The sequence below is a fragment of the Euleptes europaea genome, chromosome 5 (genome assembly GCF_029931775.1).
Source record: "Euleptes europaea isolate rEulEur1 chromosome 5, rEulEur1.hap1, whole genome shotgun sequence".
NCBI lineage: Eukaryota > Metazoa > Chordata > Lepidosauria > Squamata > Sphaerodactylidae > Euleptes > Euleptes europaea.
In genome coordinates this window covers 106,356,159-106,381,631 of record NC_079316.1, presented here as the reverse complement: position 1 = coordinate 106,381,631, position 25,473 = coordinate 106,356,159, and the positions used below count along the sequence as shown (strand labels likewise).

Sequence of the window (25,473 nt, the reverse complement as noted above, 5' to 3'; positions counted from 1 at the left end):
TGAGCTTTGGTTTGCCGGAAGGAGCGTTCCCGCCCAGTTTTGACCAGAAGTGCAATTCAAGTGGTGGGTTGAGGTTTCTCCTGGTTAGAATGTTTGGGAGTTTCAGTGTAAACGGGCTCCCCCTCCCCCCAGTCCCCTTCCGTCACCACAGTTTTGGTAGGTTCTGGTTCCAAGGGGTTCTGTTGAAACATAAAGCCCGAAGGGATCCCCAGGGTCATCTAGTCCAGCCCCCTGCACAACGCAGGAAATTCACAACTACAGGTTGCGTATCCCTTATCTGGACTGCTTGGGACCAGAAGTGGTCCGTATTTCGGATCTTTTTGTATTTTGGAATATTTTGGAATTTTTGCATATACATGGATGGAACCCAAGTCCAAACACGAAATTCATTGATGTTTTATGTATACTTTATACACGTAGCCTGAATGTAATTTTAAACAATGTTTTTCATAATCTTGTGCCCATTGAACCATCAGTTGCATCGCTGAGGGCCTGTCAGTAATACCTGCATGCCAACTCAAAAGGTCTGGCTTTTTGTTCAGTCCGGATAAGTGACCTCTACTCTGTGCCCAGAGGAAGGCAAAAAAAAATCCAGGACCCCATACCAATCTGGCCTGGAGTAGAATTCCCCCCAAAGTGGTGATCGGCATTTGCCTGGGCATGTAAGAAAGGGCCACGAGAGCCAAACACTGACGCAACCCTTCCTGTCCTCCCTCTCATGATCTGCCTAAGTTCACAGAATCAGCCTTGCTGTCAGACCACCACTTTGGGGTCAGGAAGGAATTTTCCTCCGGGCCAGATTGGCCAATGATCCTGGAGGTTTTTTGCATAGAGCAGGGGTCACGAGGGGAGTAGGGAGGGGGTAGCTGTGCGTTGTGTAGGGGGTCGGACGAATCACAAACACGAGGTTGGAAGAGACCACAAGGGCCATCCAGTCCAACCCCCTGCCATGCAGGATCCCACAATCAAAGTGCTCCCGACAGATGGCCATCCAACCTCTGCTTAAAGACCTCCAAAGACAGGGGCTCCACCCCCCCTCCGAGGCAGCACATTTCCACCGTCGAACCGCCCTCACCATCAGAAAGTTCTTCCTAATTTTTAGGTGGAATCGTTTTTCTCTTAGTTTAAAGGGACTAGATGACAGTCATGCTAGGAAAAGTTGAGGGCAGCAGGAAAAGACCCAACAAGAGATGGATTGACTCTATAAAGGAATCCACAGCCTTCAATTTGCAAGATCTGAGCAAGGCTGTCAAAGATAGGACATTTTGGAGGACTTTCATTCATAGGGTCGCCGCTTAACACACACACACACACACACACACACACACACATATGACCCTGGAGGTCCCTTCCTCCTCTGTGTTTCTATGCTTCTATGCCAGGTCTACTGCAAATTATGTACAGTCTTTTCCATGCTATACAAAAGAGCTTGAGATAGGCAAAACCGTTTATTACCATTTTCAGGAATCGTTGCAAGTTAGGGAAGTGACCTAATGACACTGTCTCTTTGTTTTCATTAGATCTTTGGAATTTTCTTGGCCAGGACGCTGATTTCAGACATTGAAGTGGTAAAGGCAGGCTACCATTTCTGAAGACACAAGTAGAGATCTTCTGCACAGACCAAACCCGTGTTTGCTGACATTGACAGCAGAGAGATAAGAAACCCGAGAATGCAGAAAAGATCTGAAACGAGCATTAAAGCCATAAGACTTCATTTTAAGATAAATAGCTGGCTGAAAGTCAGAATGGAGAGAGAACCTCTCCTTCTTCTCCGCCACCTTCATGAATATTTTTTTACGACTCTAATCTGCTGAAAGGAAAAGAAGACTTACTTATCTTCAAACCTTCTGTGCTGGGATTGGAAGACTCAAACGGACAGGAATGGAAACTGCTGATGAAGCTATTTCTGTCATAAGGACTACTGTCTTGGTTAGCATTTGCAGTATTGTTTACATTCCAAATGTTGATTGATTGCAAAAGGAAGTCCCATGATGCCAAATGACCTCATCCTATGGGAGGTGGTGTGTGTGTGTGGGGGGGAGGGAGGTTCAGGGAGGGGGGAGAGAATTATACGGATGCCTTTAAGAACTATTGAAAAGTTTTGTTCAGGGATTTTTTGTGCATATGGACAAATGCAGGCGTACAGTATGGGCTTTTTATTTTTATGAGACCATGTCAGAGCCATATGTGTGTACAGATTTTGGAAGTCCGTTAAAGTTGGTGACGGGCTTGTGCCTCTGCTGTACAGAACTAGGGATTTCCTCTTGTTTGAGCCAAGTATCAAATGTTTCCATTTTCACACCCTAAAGCTCTAAAAGGAGGACACTGGAGATTTTTGTTTAAAGGATTTGTACCATATTGAAAATCTTTTCTTTTGATGGGGTTGTATAGAATCAGCCCATCTCTATGCCGAGTAGCATCAGACTGGAGACCTGATCAGGGAAGTCCAGACTGGATTCTCATGTTGTGTTTTTCTTCTTTTTTTAAAGTCTTTTGTAACGTGTCACTATTTATAGACAGTTGAGCAAGAAAAAAGTGTTTACTTAGCATTTTGCTTACATTGTTTCACGTAGCATTCGTTTCTCAAACCATTTATCAGAAGTTCCTTGGTTTGCTAGATGCAGGAAAGCACCAGTTCCTTGAGAAATTTCCTTAATTGCCTCTTTCTGCTTGCTCCTAAACATGGTTGTTTTTCATTATTATTTTTTTTTAATGGCATCTCAGCCTTATCAGCCAAAACTGATCTTCAGGTGGTGGGGGATGATTCCAGAGTTTCTTAGATATTTGCAAGCTGTTAGATGTATTTCAAAGTTTGGTGTGATATTAGAATGCACGCCCTATTTTGTGGGACTCTTAAAATAGGGTCCCACACTTAATAGTATGGCCTGGCCTTAAAAAAAATCAATCAGTGTCTCACCAAGAATTAGACTTGTCCCCTCGTGGCGAATATCAGAAGTGATTCTGCCAGAACCTTTCTTTTCACTGAAGATGTGGGGAGGGGAGCTTATTGTATTTCACTTTGAGTGGAATTTGACCTTGTGGATCGGGGGATCAAGCAGTTTAGATCGGTGCAGTGGATCGTAAGTGCCCCACTGATCTTGGACTCGCTCCTTCAGCCATTCCAGTGAACTGCCACAATAGAGCATAACTGTGGACTGTAGGAGCATTGATGTGTGTCAGGGACCCCTAAAATTGTGGACTGCGACTGCCATCATGTTTTGTTAACAAAGGGCAGGATACTCCATCTGACTGCTTTCTCTTCTGTTCGGTTGGGAGAGTGGGAAGAACGTGCTTAACTGGAACGCACCAGGCCTGAAAGAGTGCTTAACTTCCGCTGCATCATGCCTGGACTTTTTCTACTAACTGCCATTCTTCCCCCCTCCTCCCAAGAAATGGTAGACATCTCTCCGTTGCTTAATATGCATTGCAAACTCTATATTTTTGTAATTCTGTTTCTGTGTTTTTTAACGCATGGAAAATAAGCAACAACAAAACTTTTTTTTGGCAACGCTTGTGTGATTTTTCTCGTTTTAAAGTTGGGTGTCTCTGGTACCAAAAATGGAAAATACTGCCTTTAGGTCAGGGGTGGGGAACCTTTTTCCTGCCAAGGGCCATCTGCATATTTATAACATCATTCAGGAGCCATAGCAGGCGTAGATCTACCGGGGGGGGGGGGAGAGGCTAGGGTTGCCAGGTCTCTAGCCACCACCTGGAGGTTGGCAACCCTAGGAGAGGCTATGCAGAGAAGGAAGGGAAAGAGGGAGCGAGAGGGGGAAAAAGAGCGAGAGAGAGGTTCCTGGCTTCCCCTCCTTACACACACACATGCAAGCACCTGGCCGCATGAGCGGCCAGGCGCGATTGGGGTAAGCCTCCCTGGCTTCCTCCCCCCCCCCACATACAACCACACACGCACCCGATCAGGATGAAACCTTCCTGACTTCCCCACACACAGGTGGGCGGCCCTGTGGCAGCAATGGCAGTGGCTTCCGCAGGATAGCCCGCGGGCCGTAGCCATTGATGTCACGGGCCATTTACGGCCTGCGGGCCCGAGGTTCCCCACCCCTGCTTTAGGTAAAACATATGCTGAAATCCTTGAGGATTGACAGGCATTTCAGGAGCTGACCAAATGATAGTGTGGTATGTTGAAATGGAGTACTCGTAGATTCGATTACTTAAAGGAAATCTGTCCCTGTATGGTGTGAGAGATTTTTCTATGGGATGTTTGTAACACTCTCCTGAGCTTTTTGGGTTCCAGGGTTTCTGTCCCTCTCCCTCCCCCTCTCCCCTCCCTCCTCTTCCTCCCCCTCTCCCTCATATATCCGGCCCTCGTAACAATTGAGTTTGACACCCCTGCTGTGTTCTCCGTTAAAGCAGCCTGGGGAGGGGGGGGAGAAAAACCCCACTACTTGCACATTTTTAGGGAAGGAGCAGGATCTCCAGTTCCTAATTTTATTATTATTTTTGTTTCTGCATCTGATTCTTCGGATTCCCCCCAGGGAATGATCTCACATCAAGAAAAACTCAGAAAAACGTATGACAACATGAGGGGGGGTGTAGTTGGGGAGGATGCAGGAGTCTTATGAGGATAATCTGCAAAGCCCGACAGGATAATTTCCATATCCCTGCCTGGTAAGGCAGCAGCATCGAAGCGGAAAAGTCAAGAGTGACAGCTGGCAAATTCCTTGTCTGATGAATATCAAGTAGTGTTGTGAATTTAGTGTTGGAGCTGCGGTTACTGCAGGGACCTGCTCGGGAGATCGAAGCTTTCCTTTGGCTTATTTCGAAGGCCTATTAGGAGACGATCCCTAGGTGGCTTCTCTTGATCATCTTACTGTGATGGGGAATTACGTAAGGGTGTAGCTTCTAAGGGGCTGTGTGTCTAAATCTCTTACTTCACGCCTCACACGTTTCCTCCAAGACAACAGCTTTGGTTGCTTAGTGTGTCTGTGCAAGAACTGACTTCTTAGAAGAGCCTGCCTGGTATGTCTGGTTATGAGTTCTTGTTCTGGGGAGTTCTTCTGGCTAGAAAGAGGTGAGGCTATTGCATCTTTATCTGCTTTCTTTCCAGGCGCTCGGTGGTGTATGCAGTTCTGCCTTCCTACCCTTTGCCTTCACAACGACCCTGTGAGGTTGTTAGGCTGTGAGAATGCGACTGGCTCAGAACACTTATGGTTGACTCTGGGATTTGAACCCTAGTCCAGCTGGGATTTGAACCCTAGTCCAGTCTGGGGTTTGAGCCCTAGTCTCTAGTCCAGCACTCTAACCACTATACTGCACTGCTCTCGGGAGTACTGATGTTATACAGAAATACAGTGGGCATCCTTTGCTTTGGGTGGGCACTTCTTTGTTTTCCTCCCACACAAGCTGTTGATTTCTCACAAGACATGGCTTATAGGAATTGTTGCGCTTAAGCAGTGGAGTGTTCCTGTTGGTACTTAAAGCACCCGGAACAGGTTTAACTGTCAGTGAGTCCACAAACCGCAAGACAAATGTCTTTATATCTCCGCTCCACCCCCACACCCCCCCGCTGTTCTGTAAGTAATTATCTGGGGAGGGGCAAAGAAAAATGTTACCCTAATGCAGCAGCAGTGTAAGATTTGCTATGAAGTCGTTTTGGGTTTGGATTTTTTTGTTTTGATTTGATTTTGGTATGCAAGTCTGAATGTGAAAGCTTTATCCGCTGCCAGCTACTTAAATTTCTCATTCTGTTCTGACTTCGTCCTCCCTCGACAGTCTCGGTCTCCCCCCAAAACCCTAAACGAAATGCCTTCTAGCATTCCAGGGCTTCCCAAAGCTATCCAGGCTTCGCCGTTAGCTCTCGCCACGGGGCTTTTGCATTATCTCATGCGGCTTCTTACATTATCCTTTGGCGTTACTGATTTGAGGTCCTCGTCAGATGTCACAAATAAACCACAATTTGTTTGTGGCACATGGGAGTCCAGCACATTCAAGCTCACCCTTCCTCCTCCTGGGGAAGAGGCCCTGTTTTGGAAATGTTAGAGAGCCGGCATGGTGTAGTGGTTAAGAGTGGTGGTTTGGAGCGGTGGGCTCTGATCTGGAGAACCGGGTTTGATTCCCTACTCATAGTGGATGCTAATCTGGTGAACTGGGTTGGTTTCCCCACTCCTATGCATGAAACCAGCTGGGTGACCTTGGGCTAATCACACTCTCAGCCTCAACTACCTCACAGGGTGTCTGTTGTGGGGAGGGGAAGGTGATTGTAAGCTGGTTTGATTCTTCCTTAAGAGGTAGAGAAAGTTGGCATATAAAAACCAACTCTTATAGTTTATGAAGCCTTTTGTGAAAGAGTGTATAACAAGTGAAATTGGGCACTTTAAATTGGAATTTGTTTCTGAGTGGGATTCTAAACTGGGATCAAGCTGGTTTGGAATCCCCATTACTAGAAAATAGACCCCAGTTTGTTGAGGCACTCCAATTTAGGCTATCTGGGGGCGCTGTCCTCTAATGAAGTGACAGAATGGCTACAGGGTAAAGATGAGGCATCGAGAGAAGCCCTGTGAGGAGCCTGTGGGGTGTGCTCAGCTTCCTTTTGGGGCATTGCCCTTCCGATGCAACCGCCAAAGTATTTCTATCGCCCGACAGTACCAAAAGCTCAGAAGAGCTTGTACTTTGGCAAGAACGAATGCCCTTCCTTTGGTGGTTTTGGAGAGCAGATAAGTGTCAAATAGAACATGTAGATACTCACATTACAAAGTTGTAACTATCAAACACATATGATCATGGAGTGTCCTATATTTAGTGTGCTGAGGGCCAGTTGAATTACTTCTCTTATTTAAAAAATTGGAAATGTCCAACAAGACATCTGGCGGTATGAAGGCCTCAGGTGACGTGGCTACTATCAGATACAAATGATTCAGTTACTCCGTCTGGCAAAATTTATAGGGGCAATAATTAAATACCTAAAGAATAACACTAAGGCATTTTTTTATTCCTTTATTTTTTGCTCATGAACAGTGATTGATAGATAGGTAGGTAGATAGAAGCCCTGCAAAGGGTTGTTGGTGCGAGCAATGGGTTGACACCAACTACTTCAACATATAAAAAAAGATCCAGTTCCATCTGAAATTAATTCATATGCTTGGACGCAAGAGATCCAACCCCCAAATGCTCTTTGTTGGTCAAGGCAGGGCTTTAATTGCTGTTGCACCTGAGTGAGTTTCCCCCCGAAGCAGTGAAGGAGAAGAGCGCTGCCGGACGCGGCCGGTTATGGTTCAAAGAGGCCAGGCTCCTCGTTCAGGATCTGAAGGGCCATGAGCGCTTGCTTGGCGACGTTCCCGTTGCTGTGGCCGCAGAGGGCCTCCAAGGTCACTTTCATCCGGTCCTCTTCAGCTTCTTGCCTCAGCTCGGCTAAAAGAGAGCAAAACCACGTCTTTTAAGGGAAAGGCAAGGGCTCCAAATGAGGAGGAGCTCTGACACAGTGGTGGAGGGACACCGGGTCGGGCATTGCCACTGTCCGTGAAGATTTTATTGCTCCAGCTGGGCAGATACCAGGAGAAACCTGCCCTATTGTGCCATTTGAGAACACCCCCATACAACTCCCCATTGCCAAAGTTAGGCTAGCCTACCAGGGCTGGGAAGGCACGTAGAAGGGGGCTATCCATAAGCTGTACCCCCCTCTTCTAATTGGAAATGGCCTGGCGGTTCATATGGCATCGCAAGCCAGCATCAGCGCTCTCACCCGGAGCCAAACCTGTGCTTTAGAAGCGGCTGAGGGCCCTGCAGAGCATTTGCCCGTGACCCAGGCTCAACAAATTGTGACGCACCCAAGTTCCAGATCAGAGGACTGTGGGGCAGAAACAGACCTAGTCGTAGGGTTGCCAGCTCTGGGTCGAGATATACTTGTGGAGGTGGAGCCTGGGGAGGGCAGAGTTTGGGGAGAAGAGGGACTTCAATGGGGTATAATGCCCTAGAGTCCACCTTCCAAAGCAGCCATTTTCTCCAGAACAGATCTCTGTCACCTGGAGATCAGTTGTAATAGAAGGAAATCTCCAGCAGCCATTTTCTCCAGGGGAACTGACCTCTTGTCGGCTGGAGACCAGTTGTCATCCCAGGAGATGTCCAGCCACCACCTGGAGGCTGGCAATCATACCCAGCCAGATCTGTGACCCAGAACCCTGCCTCTCCACTCAATCAAGTCTGAAGCCCCTTCCTCTGATGGAATTGGGACAAGCACAGTGGTTGAGGTTACGAGCCTGTATAGAGTATGAGGCCTTTTTGACTTGTTTTCTTTGGCTGGAGCCATACAGCGGCCTGTATCTCCCCACCAAGGACAGATGTTTCCCCATGTTCCTGCCAGCATCATCTGATCATTTCTGGGGTCCGCAGGATCCATGTGAAGGAACAAGCTGGATAGATTGGCGGGGTGGAGTGAGGCGGGACTCCCTTTTCCTCAGTGGGGCTGCCCTGACAGAAGAAAAAGGGAGACTTCCACTCCCTTGTTCTTCCTTACTTCAGACCCCCGCCATGCAGCTATTCTTCATGAGGGTCCCACAACCATGAGAATTATCGTTCTGGGGAGAGGAAAAGGGCCTGCAGGAACAGAAAAGGAATGCAGGAAAACTGCATCCCCTGCCTGGAGTGAAAGGAATACGCTGCTATGATTCATTTATTTACAGGTCGAGTATCCCTTATCCGGACATCCAATACCTGGACTGATCGAAAACCAGATCTTTTGAGTCGGCATGCAGGCATTACTCTTAGGTCCTCAGCACCGTCATTGTTGGTTCAATGTAGAATCATAGAGTTGGAAAGGGCCATACAGGCCGTTTAGTCCAACCCCTGCTTAATGTGGGATCAGCCTAGAGCATCCCTGACAAGTGCTTGTCCAGCCTCTGCTTGAAGACTGCCAGTGAGGGGGAGCTCACCACCTCCCTAGGGAACTGATTCCACTGTCGAGCAACTCTTTCTATAAAAAATGCAGAAAGATCTGAGACCTGGTCTCAAGCCATCTGGATAAGGGTTTCTCAATCTGTAGTTGTGAATTTCCTGCGTTGTGCAGGGGGCAGGACTAGATGACCCTACCAAAACTGTGGTGATGGAAGGGGACCGGAGGGCAGCCTGTTTACACTGAAACTCCCAAACAGAAAGAGGGGTTCTGTGTATGAGGCTGAGTTGTGATACGTGGCTGAAAGAGGCATACCACTGTTGGACGCTAGCCTGTAAAACAAAACTACCCAGTAGCGCGGAAAGGCAACCCTACATGCTCGGAGGTACTTTGATAATTAAAAGGGTTGTATTACAGTTACACGTCCTTGGTTGGGCTAGTGTGCATGGCACACCGAATCATTTGGCTCTTGTGCTTGATGGGAATTGCAAATGGGGCTCTCCGCAAACCACAGGGCTAGCACCCCTGCTCTAACCACTACACCACCCGGCTCTACATTTTGCTATGCTGCAGAGAGCTGCTTTGTGTCTTGTGGTTATCTAGGTACCTCCTTCCCCGTTCCCAATTATATGGAGAGTCTCCAAGCCGGTATGGCGCGATGTAGACACAGGGATATGCCATGCGATCAGTGTTCCCATGATCCCCTCCAGCACAAATTCCTGTTCTTCCCTTTTAACCTTTCCATAACTACCCCCCCCCATTATCTTTCTGTCCTATCCACCACATTTGCTCACTTCATACATAAACTGTTCTTGAACATTCTGACCCTTGCAAGGATAAAACATGAGAATGTCTCCGTTTGTGGATCCCAGTTTCTGATCTGTAGAGTTAAGGTCCGGGTGGCCTCTGAGTAAACTAAGGTTAAGGTACGGCCCGTTACTGGGAAAACAGTATAGCAATTGATAACAATGGGAGGGGAAGATCTACCTCAAATCACTGCAACCATAATTCAGCATTCTTCTAATTTAAATTCAGGGTTTGCATGCATTATGCAGTCCTTATGTTGCTGGGCGTGCTTCTATCTGGCCTACTGGGAATTTGCCGGGGACTTAATTCTCAGGTGTGTGCAGGTTGGTTTGGGACTGTGGCATGCAGGAAGAAGGGGCTGTGGCTCAGTGGTAGAGCATCTGCTTGGCATGCAGAAGGTCCCAGGTTCAATCCCTGGACATCTCCAGTTAAAGGGACTAGGCAAGTAGGTGATGTGAAAGACCTCTGCCTGAAACCCTGGAGAGCTGCTGCCAGTCTGAGTAGACAATACTGACTTTGATGGACCAAGGGTCTGATTCAGTAGAAGGCAGCTTCAAGGGGTTTAAGGCTCCCTTCAGGGTCAGTTTTCTGACTTTAAACAGCCCTAGGGAGCTGCTGTTTGTCCCACTGTGGACATTTGTGTGTGTGTGTGTAAAGTGTTGTCAAGTCGCGGCTGACTTATGGCGGCCCAATAGGGTTTTCAAGGGAAGAGACTAACAGAGGTGGTTTGCCATTGCCTTCCTCTGCACAGCAGCCCTGGACTTCCTTGGTGGTCTCCCATCCAAATACTAACCAGGCTGACCCTGCTTAGCTTCTGAGATCTGACGAGATGAGGCTAGCCGGGGCCAGCCAGGTCAGGGCTGCCATCAGTACATTCTGAGTTTCCTCGATGGGCCCAATATTGGCTCTAGAGGGCCATTTCAGGAAAGGAATGTGGCACATCCTTAAGCGTTTTTATCCTTATAGACCATGGTCCTGATCCAAACCTAGCACACGTACAAACACACATCACTGAGGCTGAGAGAGCTCTAAGAGAACTGTGACTAGTCCAGGTGGAACTTCAGGGAACTTCAGGTGGAGATCTCATAGAGTGATTGTGGTGGCCACTACTGTATGAATCAGGCTAGCGTGGTCTAGTGGTTAAGAGCGGTGGACTCTAATCTGGAGAACCGGGTTGGTTTCCCCACTCCTCCACGTGAGCGGCGGACTCTAATCTGCTGAACTAGGTTGATTTCCCCACTCCACGTGAGCAACGGACTCTAATCTGCAGAACCAAGTTAGTTTACCCACTCCTCCACATGAAGCCAGCTGGGTGACCTGGGGCTAGTCACAGTTCTCTTAGAGCTCTCTCAGTCTCACCTACCTCACAAGGTGTCTGTTGTGGGGAGAGGAAGGGAAGGAGATTGCAAGCCGGTTTGAGACTCCTTAAAGGTAGAGAAAATAGGCATATAAAAACCAACTACTCTTATTGTTCATGCTACAACCGTAACAGTGTGTTGGGTAGAGATGCTTGGGGGGGGGGAGTCCATTAGCTGTCCCCTGCCATGACTTAGCTGCAAAGATCCTCAATTTATATGTGTTAAACTTCTTGTAACAACAAATGCTGATTCACCCCTCCCCCCAATTGGACTTGTTACCTGAATTGAGGAGGGTGCACAGCAGACCGATAACGTTATATTTCACCTCTGGACCTGTACTTTCCGCTTGGAGCAGTTTGTGTATATTCGGGACCAGCTGGGCTTCTTTGAATGCTTCCTTGATATTTTCTGTTAATGTAGAAGAAACTTTTGTTATTAACACCCCACTCCCTGGTGAGACATGTCTTGGATCCCTAAAGCCTTGTAGGGTTTATAAACAGGGCAGGCGTGTGATTCATGTAGGGTTAATGAACAGAGCGGGGATTTCTCCCCACTGTTTGCAGCAAGAACTTCTAAGAGCCTTTCGATCAGGTGGGTGGGTGCGGGGCTTTACACTGAAGACCTCCAGGAACCAGTAGGGTGGATCCTACCCTATTCCGCTGAGCAAAGTTTGAAATCTTCCTCCAACTTATGTTGTTCCTCTTCCATTGGAGGGAGACCAGTTCTGTGGGAGGAAGGCTGGGTCTACTTCAGTATCAGCTGGAGTATCAGCTTTGCCCACTCCCACCTTCTTATGTCTGTCTCCTTGAGTTATGTAATGGACCTCATCCTGAACTTTGATCTGTGGATCTTTTCCATTGCATCATACATCCACGTGGGGTCTGAAAATCTCCCAGAGTGACAATTGAGTTCCAGACTCTTGGAGAAAAGTTTGGAGGGGGGGGGGGCTTCTAGTATTATAACCTGGAGTTCCCTCTCCCAACTCCACTCTCTCTGGGCTCCACCAGTCAGATCTGCAGGAATTTGTCAACGCAGAGTCGCCAACCCTATCTACGCAACACCTACTGGTTCTGCTGCCTGTTTCCAAGGCCCAAATCCTTGGGACTCGGAGACACAAGAAACAACAACTTGGTGAAGTGTCAGAGAGAGAGAGAAGGAGGGAGTTATTCCATTTTTAAAGTGCCTGCATGCCAATGATGGGACTGCTGAAAGTCCACGTTGAGTGCCCACTTAAGGAACAGCATCGATGCTTGAGGAACAGCTCGGATACCTAAACTGATGGCGGAGGCGATGGCCAAGGCGATCAGAGCTTCGTTCTGCATGATGGCATGCTCGCTTGTCGCCATGGAAACCAGGTGCTTCACACCTTCAGCCTCTTGGATGGCTTTGACAACTTCCTGTTGGCGGAACAACAAGAAAGGGGTGGGCAGGCTTAATTGAAATTTTCCAGAATGCAAGAAGTTGGCATTGACACCAGTTAGATGAAAGGGGTCTTCTTGCCTGGATGTACAAATGAATGGCGATGCTGTCCTCGAGCATGACAGAAACTCTGGCTTTCCCCTGCTTAACCTGCCCCCGCAACAACTGGCTTTAATGGAAAAGAAAGTCACTCCCCGAATTATATTTTGGGGTGTGTGTGTGCAGATATTACTTGAAGTTCACTTTAAGCGACACTTTCTTCTCAAACGTTTCTGGCTCCTGATCGCATTTTCCTCAGTTGGGGCCAAAATGGAAATCTGTTCCATTTGCTGGAAAGAATGGTCATTTTTAAGCAGAGGCTAGATGGCCATCTGTCAGCAACACTTTCTGTGAACTTAGGCAGATCATGAGAGGGAGAGCAGGAAGGTTTGCATCAGTGCTTAGCTCTCGGTGCCCTTTCTTACACACCCAGGGTAATGCTGATTGCCACTTTGGGGCCAGGAAGCAATTTTCCTCCAGGCCAAATTGGCCAGGGATCCTGGAGGGATTTTTTTCCCCATCTTCTGGGCGTGGAGTAGGGGTCACTGGGTGTGTGTGTGGGGGGGGGGAGGTAGTTTTGAATTTCCTGCATTGTGCAGGGGTTTGGACTAGATGACCCTGGTGGTCCCTTCCAACTCTGTGATTGTAGGAACATCCAACTGTCTATTCTTTGTTTCTGGGATGCATGGGTAGGCAACAGTGGTTTTTAGGCACCCTTGAGTTACCTGGTCGTAAAAGAAAGGTCGGCTTTTTAGTGGGTGTTTGAGTTTGGGGATTATTGCTTAGCACAGAAAGCCCACAGGCTAAATCTGGTCTTGAGTCTGTGCTGGTTTCCCCAGCCGCAACCTGGAAACATGCTCTGTTTACAGGGCCTCCCTCGCAATGTGTGACTGTCTCCCCCATTCGTGAAACAGCCTATTAAGTTAACAGGACCTAGCTTCAAAAAGGTAGTTTTGGGATGGAAGGGCTCTGGTATGGGGCTGAGCCCAGCAAATTTGCAAGGTCACTGAGGTGTTACATGGAATTATAATGAGATGGTCACCTGGGGAGGGGTTCGAATCCCCACTTGTGCCGTGGAAGCTCACTGGGTGACCTTGGGCCAGTCACACCCTTCAGCCTGCTTACCTCACAGGGTTGTTGTGAAGATAAAATGGAGACGAGGAGGAGGTAAACCACTTTGGTTCCCAATTGGGGAGAAAGGCAGGGTATAAATGAAAAGAAGAGGTGGTTCTTATATGCTGACTTTCTCTACTTTTTTAAAAAGGAGAATCAAACCAGCTTACAGTCTCCTTCCCTTCCTCTCCCCACAACAGACACCTTGTGAGGGAGATGGGGCTGAGAGAGTTCGGAGAGAACTGTGACTAGCTCCAGGTCACCCAGCTGGCTTCATGTGAGGGAGTGGGGAAACCAACCTGGTTGTTCCACCGCTCATGTGGAGGAGCAGAGAATCAAACCCAGTTCTCCAGATTAGAGTCCGCTGCTCTTAACCACTGCACCATGCTGGCTCCCTGAGTTAAATAAGACAAAAAAGGTGGAGAGCGCCATGGCAAAAGAGGTGGATTGCTGACTGTCCACTTTGGAGCCTGACCTCTGCATCTTCATCTCAAAAACTGTTTATTGGCTGGTTTGGGATTTAAGAAATAAACCTGTTCTGCTCAAAGTATACTGGGAATACTGCTAGCTGAGGAGCGGTGTGTGTGTATCTGTGAACTCTGTGATGGTAACCGAGGAAATGGCCTCGTACAAATCTGCCACAGAAGGCAGCATGGGCGCTATGCGGCAGCCATCGTTGTGAGGTGGAGCGCCAAACTCGAATCCTCCTCCGACCCGAGGCCCTTCTGTACCGGAGATCGGCTGTGACGTAAGAGCGATGCCAGCAGTCGGTTGGCTTCTCCGCAGACTCCGGCGTGGTCTTTCGACCCGCACCACTGCACCAGTCTGTTGAGCAGTTTGGGATCCTGGCCCATCTCTTCTGCCGCCTCAGCTGAAAGAGACAAAGATGGGAGCACATTACGCACAGCCTGGGAATTGCAATAGCTGCCCCCCCCCCCTCTTGAGTTGATAGTGGGTGATGGTGCATCCTTGGGTAAGTCCTTTTATTCCCTGCTCAGTTATACGAAAGTGGTGACAGAAAGCTCTGTACCCATCCATGTTTTATTCGTAAATGCCTGTGATATCAAGAGGGTGGAACGATAGGGGCAAGATTTTGGGGTCCTTGGGGAAGTTACAGGATTTGTTGTCCTATGATGACTGGGTTGGATCTGGGTAATATGAAGAGGCCTCCAGAGGTGATCATGGTACCGTAAGAAGAACCCTGATAGATCATACCAATGGTCCATCTACTCATAAGAACATAAGAAAAGCCATGCTTGATCAGACCAAGAGCCATCAAGTCCAGCATTCTGTTCACACTGTGGCCAACCAGGTGCTTCTAGGAAGCCCACAAACACGATGACTGTAGCAGCATTATCCTGCCTGTGATCCACAATACCTAATATAATGGGCATGTTCCTCTGATACCATAGAGCAGGGGTGGGGAACCTTTTTTCCACCAAGGGTCATTTGGATATTTATAACATCATTCATGGGCCATACAAAATTATCAACTTAAAAATTAGCCGACCAAGCCCCAAGCAGGCAGCTGCTCCAGATTACTCCCCCCCACGTGGGCAAGCAGGCAGGCATCCAACTGGTGGCACAGGATGGCCTCCACCAGCCAGGCGTAGCTGTCCAGCCACACGCCGGAGTTGCTCCTGCTCTGCCTGGTTGGGGCCGGATTCTACAGCCGGCTCCTGCTACCTCCACCTGCAGGGATGAAATGAGGACACATTGGCTAAGAACTCACCGCACAAACACGCATTCTGGCCCTGCCCCCTTTAACCCCTCCATTGTTGCCACTTCGGTCCCCAGCCCTCTTGTAGTACAGAGGGAATACATTTCTCCATGGTCTGGGTGGGAAAGTGTTAACACAGTTTCTTGGGCAGTCCTAGCAGCTCCATAGCTCTTCTCTTCTGCATAACCCGACTCTTCTGCAAGGAGGAAAAAAGGTTCCTTTCCTTGGCAAAACATCCTCACATCTGCCTTGAATAGAGGCTATTCCTGTCTGCGGGAGGGGACAGATCACCAGTCTTAGATCCTTCTGAGCTAGAGATGTGCCAGGACCCACAAAGGGCCAGCCCAAACGATTTCGCAGGCCTTATACGCCCCCCAGGCCTGACGTTCCTGCCATAGAGAATAGCTATGCATCTTGACTAGCATTCATTTTGACTAGTTTGACTTGAGATGATCTGTTCACACATGCAAATCGTTGCTAGTGTCCTGCAGCCAGCAGGTGAGGAATTGGCCTCCGTTTCACAGAAGGACTACCTAGAGTCTAACTGGGATGTTGTCCTTGAGCAAGCTTGGTTGGTACAGTAACAACACCAGGAGTGGACAGGTATGCAGACACGGGGAATGTTCGACAAACAGCTTCTCTTTTAATTGGCACTGCTGAAACCATATTTTCACTGAGGGTCCAGACGTCCATCTTTTATCTATTTGTTTGTTTTAAGGAACCTGCCTTTCTAAACTTGGCAGGCATCAGCACACCCGGCGATTGTCACGGTAATGAAATTGCACTTGATAATGCAATCCGCTAATTTAGCAGGGACTTGTTAGTAGACTCATGTTCAAAGGGGGCGCATTGGGCCGAGTTAATTAAGGTCAGCATTGGCTCATGGGTAAACAGAACAGCCGGCAATTAAGTGGGAGGTAGCTAGGCTTGCAGCGAGTGGAAGAGTAAATCCTACAGCAGGGTTTTTCCTGCTTTGCATTGGAAAAAGCGGCTGTAAGTTCTAGAAGCAAGTGTCGGTGGGCAGGAATCCAAGCATCAGAAACACATGTGTTCAAGGAAAAGCTCGTTTCTGTTTAGCAAGCATTTGTACTGTGGCATGGTAATAGTGGCAAAAGGAGGAGAAGAGTTGGTTTTGATATGCTGACTTTCTTTACCTTTTAAGGAGAATGAAACCGGCTTACAATCTCCTTCCTTTCCTCTCCCCACAACTGGACACCTTGTGAGGTAGGTGAGGCTGGGAGAGCTCAAAGAGAACTGTGACTAGCCCAAGGTCACCCAGCTGGCTTCACATGGAGGAGTGGGGAAACTGACCCGGTTCACCAGATTAGAGTCCGCCATTCATGTTGGAGGAGCAGGGAATCAAACCTGGTTCTCCAGATTAGAGTCCACTACTCTAACCACTAGACCCCAGCAAGACCTGACTAGGCCACACTTCATCATTGGTATTGATTGAGGGGATCTCTCATTTGCTTTGATGGACCCTTTCCTGGATGGCCCATGCTAGCGGGATCAGACCAATCTTGTAATTGTGAGCAAAACCAAGCTTGCGTGTCCCGCACTTTGCCTTATGCATGGAGATTTCACCCAGGCTGAGATGGAAGGAGAGGGAAGAATCGGGTTAACAGAGGGACAGGAAGTCCCGGAATTTGCGAGGGCTGGCCGAGAGGTCATCTCTAATGGAGGAAAAACCCATGCATAACTCCAAGGAACAACCGAGACAGACGGGGTGAACGTGAATAAAAGTATGACCTGAAGCAGCACGTGGTTTGTAAATTGGCAATAGTAGTCTCCCCTCCTTTTTTTAAGTGTTTAATGGAATCGGTTGCAGCCCTAATATGTTCAGTTACATTGACTATCTAGGCAGGCTGTCATTGAGGAATGAAAGGGAAGCAGGGGAAATATACCTTTTCTGCTTTTTTTAATCTGGCTCTTACTCTGAGAAACTCATCCCCACTTTTATCACAACGACTCTGTGAGGTAGGTTAGGCTGAACGAGAGAGTGGCCGGTCCAACTTGAGTGGTGGCATGAGGATTTAAACCCGAGTCTCCCTAGTCCAACACTATTACCGTACAATGGTATTTATGTTTGAATAGCAAAGTATCAACAGGCAAGTTATACTTGCAAAGCGGGGAATTTGCACTTTTCATTAAAGATATGCTGGAAGCCCTGTAATAGACGCAACCCAATTCTATGCATGTTGAATCAGATGATGTCCCAAGGGATGTCCTCCAAGGTTTGTGCACGTAGCACAGCATGACAACGGAGCTCCTCAGCATGTGAAATGTCAGGCGAACTTGAATGTGGGTGAGCATTAATTTTTGCAGCGATCCCTGGCAATCCTGCATAACCTTGATCAATCAGCATAAGGCAGCTTCATCTGTTCATGTGTATTCAACACTGATATAAGCACGATATAAGCAGAAAAGGGCAAACAAAATGATCAGGGGGGTAGAGCAACTGCCCCATGAGGAGCAGTTAAAATGCTTAGGGTTAAAATGCTCAGCTTGGAAAGAAGGGGGCTAAGGGGAAACATGGCAGAGGTCTAGAAAAGTATGCATGGTATGGGGAGGGAGTGGACAGGGAGAAGTTTTTCTTCCTCTTTCATCTGCTGAAGCTGGAGGGTGACAGATTCAAAACAGACAAAAGAAAATATTTCTTCACACAATGCATAGTTAAATTGTGGAACCCCCGGCCCCAGGATGTGGTGATGGCTGCCAACTTGGAAGGCTTGAAGAGGGGAGTGGACATGTTCATGGAGGAGAGGGCTATCCATGGCTACCAGTCAAAATTGATACTAGTGATGAGGCATATCTGTTCTCTCCAGGATCAGAGGAACATGCCGATTATATTAGATGCTGAGGAACACAGGCAGGATAATGCTGCTGCAGTTGTCTTGTTTGGGGGCTTCCTAGAGGCACCTGGTTGGCCACTGTGTAAACAGACTGCTGGACTTGATGGGCCTGGGTCTGATCCAGCAGGGCTTTTCTTATGCTCTTATGTTCTTATGAATGTTCTTGGCCTGTTCCTACCTTGACCGTCGATCAACATCCGCAGCGTTCCGAGGAGTTTGAATTGGACAGGTGGCATCTCGGACCTCAACAGCATCTGGATCCGCTTGCCGACTCCTTCCTCCAGCATCTGGATCTTGTTAGCCACTGGGAAATAGTAGGTGAAGGCAGGTGTTATGATTGGTGCACTAAAGACTGGAATGGCAACTAGTGTCTCTACACTGATGAGCCCCCCCCCCTGAAAAGCCCAACCAATTCAGGAACAGCTGTGACAGCAAAAGGGTTTGGTGCATCATTCTAAAGCAGTGGGAAAACCATTTAGCTGTGTATCTACATGTTGTAGTGGTTGTTTCAAGGACTTGGTATGTTTAGAAGTATTTGAGTTCTAGTGTTTATGCCAATTATTTAGGGTGCTTAGGAACACAAGTGGAAAACTTGACTTTAATCAGCGGCTTTCAATTGCTCTCTTGGCTATTTGAAATCACTTCAGCCATTTTCATCTTAATAGGATATGTACTTAACAATAAATAGACACTTCTGTGCAATAAGAAGCTAAACCCAAAAGCACACAGAAAACCATATAAGCACCTCACTATCAATTTCTAATACACCAAATATCATAGAAACATACAAATTACAATATACAATATCAATCAAAAATAGAAGTTGTGTTTACAGCAATAAATCACTACAGCACGGGAGAGTCTGCCTCCCCGAATCCTTGTAACTAATTCAGAATCTGAGCTCTCCCATTCTCCTCGATCACTGTGCATCCTATAAAATCAGATTATGGGAAGGATCTGCTGGCTATGACTGAAGTCTCACCAGATTCCCCCAACCGATCAGGGGAGGGGGTACTGATCAAGGGGAAGAAAAACCAGGCAGAAAGCTTCTTTTGTTGGTTTTTTGGAAGAGTTAAAAAGACTGTCCCAACTTAGCTTCCCCTCCCCCCACCATGGCTTCTCCCTCCTTAATCGCTACTGTTATTGCAGGGGCTCTCCCTCGGGTTGCCAATCTCCAGGTCCTAGCTGGAGATCTCCCGCTATTACAACTGATCGCCAGCCGATAGAGATCAGATCGGCTGGAGAAAATGGCTGCTTTGGCAATTGGACTCTATGGCATTGAAGTCCCTCCCCTCCCCAAACCCCGCCCTCCTCAGGCTCTGCCCCAAAAACCTCCTGCTGGTGGCAAAGAGGGACCTGGCAACCCTAGCTCTCCCCCTACCCCCATCATTGGCGTTGGGCCTGCCACGGCTCCCAGCCCGCCACAGCTTCTCCCTCGACCATTGCTGTTGCAGCTCCCAGCCCCCCTCCTCATTGGCGCCATGTGTGCCACAGCTCCCACCCCCCCACACACACCTCCGTCACTGGGCCTGCTGTAGCTTCTCCTTCTCAATCACCGCTGTTCCAGGCCACCTCCAGGTGGGTGCGTTGTCTGCACATGTGCAGACAACACTTTTGGGTTGTTTTGTTTTTTGTAAACTTCCAATGTAACTTTTAATTGTTTTTGGATTTTTCTGCAAACTTGGGGGAGTTTCCCAAGTTTGGAGTCCCCCAAGTTTGGAGAAAAACTTTCTTCTCTCCATGTGAGCTGTGGATGTAAGTATCCGCAGATGGAGCCCCCATCTGGCTATTAGATATATAGATTACTTATACAGCATATTTTGAAGAAGAGCCAGCGTGGTGTAGCAGTTAGACTGTTAGGCTAGGATCTGGGTGACCCAGGTTTGAATCCCCACCCTCCCATGGAAGTTTGCTGGGTGACCTTGGGCCAGTCATTCTGTCTCAGCCTAACTTACCTCACAGGGCTGTTGTTAGGAGGATAAAAAGGAGGAGGGGGAAATGATGTTGTAAATTGCTGGAGATCCCCCCCCCCCAATTAGGAAAGAAAGCAGGGTATAAATATGTAAGTAGACACTAGTTTACAAAGCACTTCAAATAGCTTGGTAATCTTTTAATTTGGTGATCCTTGCAACACCCTTTTAAGGCAGGCCAGTATTATTGAGGCAGAGATAATAGCGGCTTATCTAAAGCCCATCTTGGTGGGCTCATGTGGGAGGTAAGGTTTGAATAGGGGTGGGCTTCCCAGGTTTGCCTCCTATACCACACCGGCTCTCACTGCGCTGCGAGGTCTTGCTCATAGGGTTGCCAGGTAGTGCCTAGCAACCGGCAGCAGGGTTGTGGTGGAGCCGGCGTTATGGGAGAAAAATTAAAAAGAAAAACAAGGCCTTGGTTTCTTACCAGAAGGTCTGACCATAGAGTTCCTGGTGATTCCTAGAGCTAGCCAGAAGTGACAAGAATAGCTGTAGCAATCACTAGAAATGCTGTGGTCAGAACTTGACTACTTAGCAGAAGTTCTGACCACAGCATTTCTGGTGCTTGCCACAGTTATTCTTGTCACTTCTGGATAGCTCTAGGAATCACCAGGAACTGTATGGTCAGAACTTCTGGTAAGAAGCCAAGGCCTTACTTATTAAATTTTTTATCCCAGGATGATAAAGCCCCCTCCTTTTGGCCTGAGTTCCCACTTGATGATCAGGTGAGCATCGGCAGGCCAGGGCTACAATTGGCTGAGGGTTTCCTGCCATAGCAAGGGGGAATCCTATGGATCAACAATGGTCTTTTATGCAAAGTCTGTTTCTGCTGGTTCTGTTGCTCTCTAACTGCACAGTATTTGCAGTTGAATTCTCAAAACACCATGCACAGGGGCTTTTTTGCCCCAGAGAAATTCCAGGAGTACCTTGTGATCAATTATGTATCCTCAGCAAAAATGCAGAGCTTCTGAACCACACACTGAAAATGCTGCTTTGTAATTAACTGTGGTGTACTTTTTTGAAATTTGTCACCAGGCCCCACCAGCCTCGCAGTGGGATTCTTTTATTTGATATGAACTGAGTGGCCAATTTACAGCCAAAGCAGAGGAGGGTCCTCACCCCCCCGCCAACCAATTCTGCATAACTCAATGTGGCGGTCATAAAAACACTTGCACGGTCATTTGTAACATTCACAGTTCCATCTGTAGTTTTGCACTTGCAAGCAAAGCAAAGGTTTTCATGCCTATAAGAGGACCCATACAAGGGAAGTGCGGCAAGTCAGCCCAGCTCTGTTCCATCTTGCTGAGAACTGAAACTGACCAAATAAGCAGCTGCATAGGTCGTTTGTGATTATTTCATCTCTCACCTATTTGATCTAAAACTGACCCACCCTCGCTGTGAAACTGACCAAATATGCAGCCTCATGGTATTCCAGCTTTATTCTCTAGCTAGCGCACTTGATAATGGCTTCGAGGGAAGGGGTTGGATGAGGGGGACAGACACGTGGGAGGGAGAAACAAGAATGGACATAAGAAAAAACCTGAAAGTGACAAGTATACACAGGACCAGCTTTCGATTTGGGATCGAGGCAGACTTTAAACTCGGGGTAAAACAGCATCTTGAAAATGCGAGGGGAGAACGAGGTGACTTTGAAAGGTTGGAAAATACAAGCATAATTAAAACGAAGCCCTGAAGTAGCAGGGGGTGACGATGACGGGAACAACCCATGCATAAAAGGCCGATGTTGCTTCTGAAGATCATTTGCAATGCAAAGGTAACATTGCAGCTAAGTGTATGGTGGACACCCATTCTACCACATGCAACTGCTGCATAGGCAGAAGAATATAAATCCCCAGCAAGGTTGTGTCTCTGCAGCCTCCCATGTTGCTGAATCTGTGCTAAGCAATTAATTCCTCCTCTGTTAGCATGCCAGCTCCTTTGGGAACTAATTAGTTCTCTTCTTTCCCTTTCTGCTTTCCGAAATGGTGCTCAATGCTGGGAAGATATCCTTTAACATCTAGGAAGAAAAATGCTGTGCTGGGGACGTTGGTGACCAAAAGGGGACAAGCAAATGTGAGGAGAGAAGGGGGAGAAGCCCTCTTTCCTCTCCACCAGGGTCTGCTGTACAAGTAAAATCATGTTTGTTTCCAAATCAGCAGCAGATTCCGTATCAATAAACACATGCGAAATATGGGTGTGTTTTCTAGGACTAAAATGGATGTTTGTGCTTAAAAGGTAAAGGTAGTCCCCTGTGCAAGCACTGGGTCATTATTGACACATGGGGTGACGTCGCATCCCGACGTTTACTAGGCAGAGTACGTTTATGGGGTGTTTTGCCATTGCTTTTCCCAGTCGTCTACACTTTACCCCCAGCAAGCTGGGTACCCATTTTACCGACCTCAGAAGGATGGAAGGCTGAGTCAGCCTTGAGCCGGCTACCTGAAACCGTCAAGATCAAACTCCGGTTGTGAGCAGAGCTTCTGACTGAAGTACTGCAGCTTAACACTCTGTGCCACGGGGCTCTTTTGTTTGTAATTAGAGCCCAGTAAATTTGAGCCTGTTGGCTTTGTGTGAAAGCTGTTCTTGTCTGTCCACCGCTGCATAGAGGATCATCCATTGTTTCTCAGTGGGGAAACCATGATAGTTAAGACCTTCCTTTCTTTATAGTTGCTATATAATCCCTGGTGTGTGTGTATGTGTGGGGTTAAAATTTGCAACACTGCTACTTCATAAAATCTGCAGCTATCCCTATGGGGAAAAAGAAGAGTTGGTTTTTATATGCCGACTTTCTCTACCACTTATGGAAGAATCAAACCGGCTTACAATCACCTTCCCTTCCCCACAACAGACACCCTGTGAGGTAGGTGAGGCTGAGAGAGCTGTGACTAGCTCAAAGTCACCCAGCAGGCTTCATGTGTAGGAGTGGGGAAACCAACCCAGTTCACTAGATTAGTGTCTGCTGGTCATGTGGAGGAGTGGAGAATCAAACCCGGTTCTCCAGATTAAAGTCTACTGCTCCAAACCACCGCTCTTAACCACTTCACCACGCTGGCTCCCGTGCTGGAAGTTGCTGGCAACTGTACCAATTGAATGTTCCACATTTGTTCTGATCGCCTGTCAATGAAGATCAACAAGTAGGGTTTGCCAACCTCCAGGTGGGGCCTGGAGATCTCCTAGAATTACAACTGATCTCCAGATGACAGAGATCATTTCCCCTGGAGAAAATGGCATCTTTGGAGGCAGACTGTATGGCATTATACCCCCACTGAGGTCCCCCTCCCCCACCCCTCCCTCTCAGGCTCCCCCCACAAATCTCCAGGAAGTTCCCAACCCAGATTTGACAACCCTATCAACAAGCCATTTTGATGCCTGTTGTTACTAGGGTTGCCAACCTTCAGGTACTGGAGCAGAAATTGCACATATACTACAATAGTCAAGCTAAAGGAAAAGAGCAGTAACGGCTCTAAAAAATGTACACAAACAAGTATTCAATGAAAAAGTGAATTTTAGTGCCAAAGTGAAAACTACAAAAATTAACAAAGGAAACTTACAAAATGCTAAGACTACAAACTCGATACAACAATGTACCACAGGCAAGGATTCAGTTCTTATCTCATTCAAATTTCTGAAGGAGCTTTGACTCCAACTTGAATAGAGAGCTGATGAAGCTGCCCACGTGGTAGTGAAAACGCGAAGCATCCGGACGGCGTTCCTCCATTTCTCGCCAGTCTTCTTCTTCCTGCGCCTGTGGGATTTATAAGTATATGAACTGTACACAAGTCCTAAGGGATTACAAGTGATTGAATGAGATAAGAACTGAATCCTTGCCTGTGGTACATTGTTGTATCGAGTTTGTACTCTTAGCATTTAGTAAGTTTCCTTTGTTAATTTTTGTAGTTTTCACTTTGGCACTAAAATTCACTTTTTCATTGAATACTTGTTTGTGTACATTTTTAAGAGCCATTACAGTTCTTTTCCTTTAGTTTAACCTCCAGGTACTAGCTGGAGATCTTCTGCTATTACAACTGATCTCCAGCCAATAGAGACCTGTTCCACTGGAGAAAATGGCTGCTTTGGCCATTGGACTCTATGGTGCTGAAGTTCTTCCTCTCCCCAAACCCTGCCCTCCTCAGACTCCGCCCCCAAAATCTCCAGGTATTTCCCAACCTGGAGCTGGCAACCCTAGCTGTTATTCCTGTAATTTGAACAAGTTCAATTTCTCACTGTGACCATATTTTTACGGTGAAGCCAGCTGAGGTTATAATTGAAAGCAAACCTCCCCGGAGGGAAAAAGAACTGGCATGCTGCCAACCCATTTCCCGACACTGTCCCTTTGCTTGCTTTCTTGCCAAGGGCAAGTGCAGCGGGCATGCCTCCCTGGCTGGCATCTTGATCATGCTGGGGAGCGGGCAGTTAATTAACTTGTTTGTCATTTTCTTGGGCTTGGCAGTGGAAAGTTCAAACTGTAGACCCTTGAGTTTGGTACAAGTTTCAAAGAGAGTTCCCCGGGCTGCACCCTGAGGATTTAATCAATTAATAATGGCTCTTGTGTCCGTCTGGACTTCCTTATTTTTTTTTAAAGACTGTAACGAATTGATTTTGTTTCCTATGCTGCTTGGCTTTCTTTCTGTGGTTCCTTCCTTCCTTCCTTCCTTTTTTTAAACTGCTATAATTTTTTACCTTTTGTATAAATGGCACGTGTTTGACTGGCTTATGCTGTATTAATGATAAATCTGACCTTCCTTCCTTCCTTCCTTCCTTCCTTCCTTCCTTCCTTCCTTCCTTCCTTCCTTCCTTCCTTCCTTCCTTCCTTCCTGTCTTTTTGAAAGGATAGCCCACGAATCGATAGGGGAATGCCGGTTTTCAACCTGAGGCCTAAAATTGCTTTAGGTGGTAGAGCTTTGAAAACATCTGGGAAACATAGAAGGATTTCGCGGTGCGGGTTTTCTTACAGAATTCTCCGCTAAGCAAACCGCTTCTGCCCCTTTCGTCTTCCTGATGTTTTCATCATTTCTTCTGAGCCCTCCTGATGTGAAGGGAGAATACAGACTTCCGCCTGATGTCCTACCAGCTGTCAGGACAGAAAAGTTCAGACCACAAACCTCGCTCTGATCCAGTGTTGAGTAATGCAGAGTTTTGTTTTGTTTTTTAAATCAAGTGGCAAGATGCACAGCTTGAATTTGGGTTTGGGTGTATTACTGAAGCAAGGCACACTTAGCTCTGGGCTGAAAAATACCTGGAGATTTTGGGGGTGGAGCCTGGGGAGTGCGGGGTTTGGTGAGGAACCTCAATGGGGTATAATGCCATAGAGTCCACCTTCCAAAGCGGCATTCTCTAGGGGAAATGATCT

General features: G+C 47.5%; 2 protein-coding genes across 2 annotated transcripts in view; one reads left to right on the top strand and one right to left on the bottom strand.

Moving 5' to 3' along the window:
* Window positions 1-1,617, top strand: part of TSPAN14 (tetraspanin 14) — a 43,074-nt gene extending 41,457 nt beyond the window's left edge. The window contains exon 8 of the mRNA XM_056849924.1: window positions 1,521-1,617. Coding sequence (XP_056705902.1) covers window positions 1,521-1,592 — 72 coding nt within the window. The 3' untranslated portion in view covers window positions 1,593-1,617. The remainder of the gene's footprint in view (window positions 1-1,520) is intronic.
* Window positions 1,618-7,225: 5,608 nt separating this feature from the next.
* LOC130477705 (rap1 GTPase-GDP dissociation stimulator 1-like) overlaps window positions 7,226-25,473 on the bottom strand; it is a 68,460-nt gene continuing 50,212 nt past the window's right edge. Inside the window, exons 9-13 of the mRNA XM_056849752.1 lie at window positions 18,332-18,457; window positions 14,313-14,452; window positions 12,281-12,407; window positions 11,290-11,418; window positions 7,226-7,368 (exon numbers count right to left, since the gene is read on the bottom strand). Of these exons, the coding sequence (XP_056705730.1) occupies window positions 7,226-7,368; window positions 11,290-11,418; window positions 12,281-12,407; window positions 14,313-14,452; window positions 18,332-18,457 (665 nt within the window). The remainder of the gene's footprint in view (window positions 7,369-11,289; window positions 11,419-12,280; window positions 12,408-14,312; window positions 14,453-18,331; window positions 18,458-25,473) is intronic.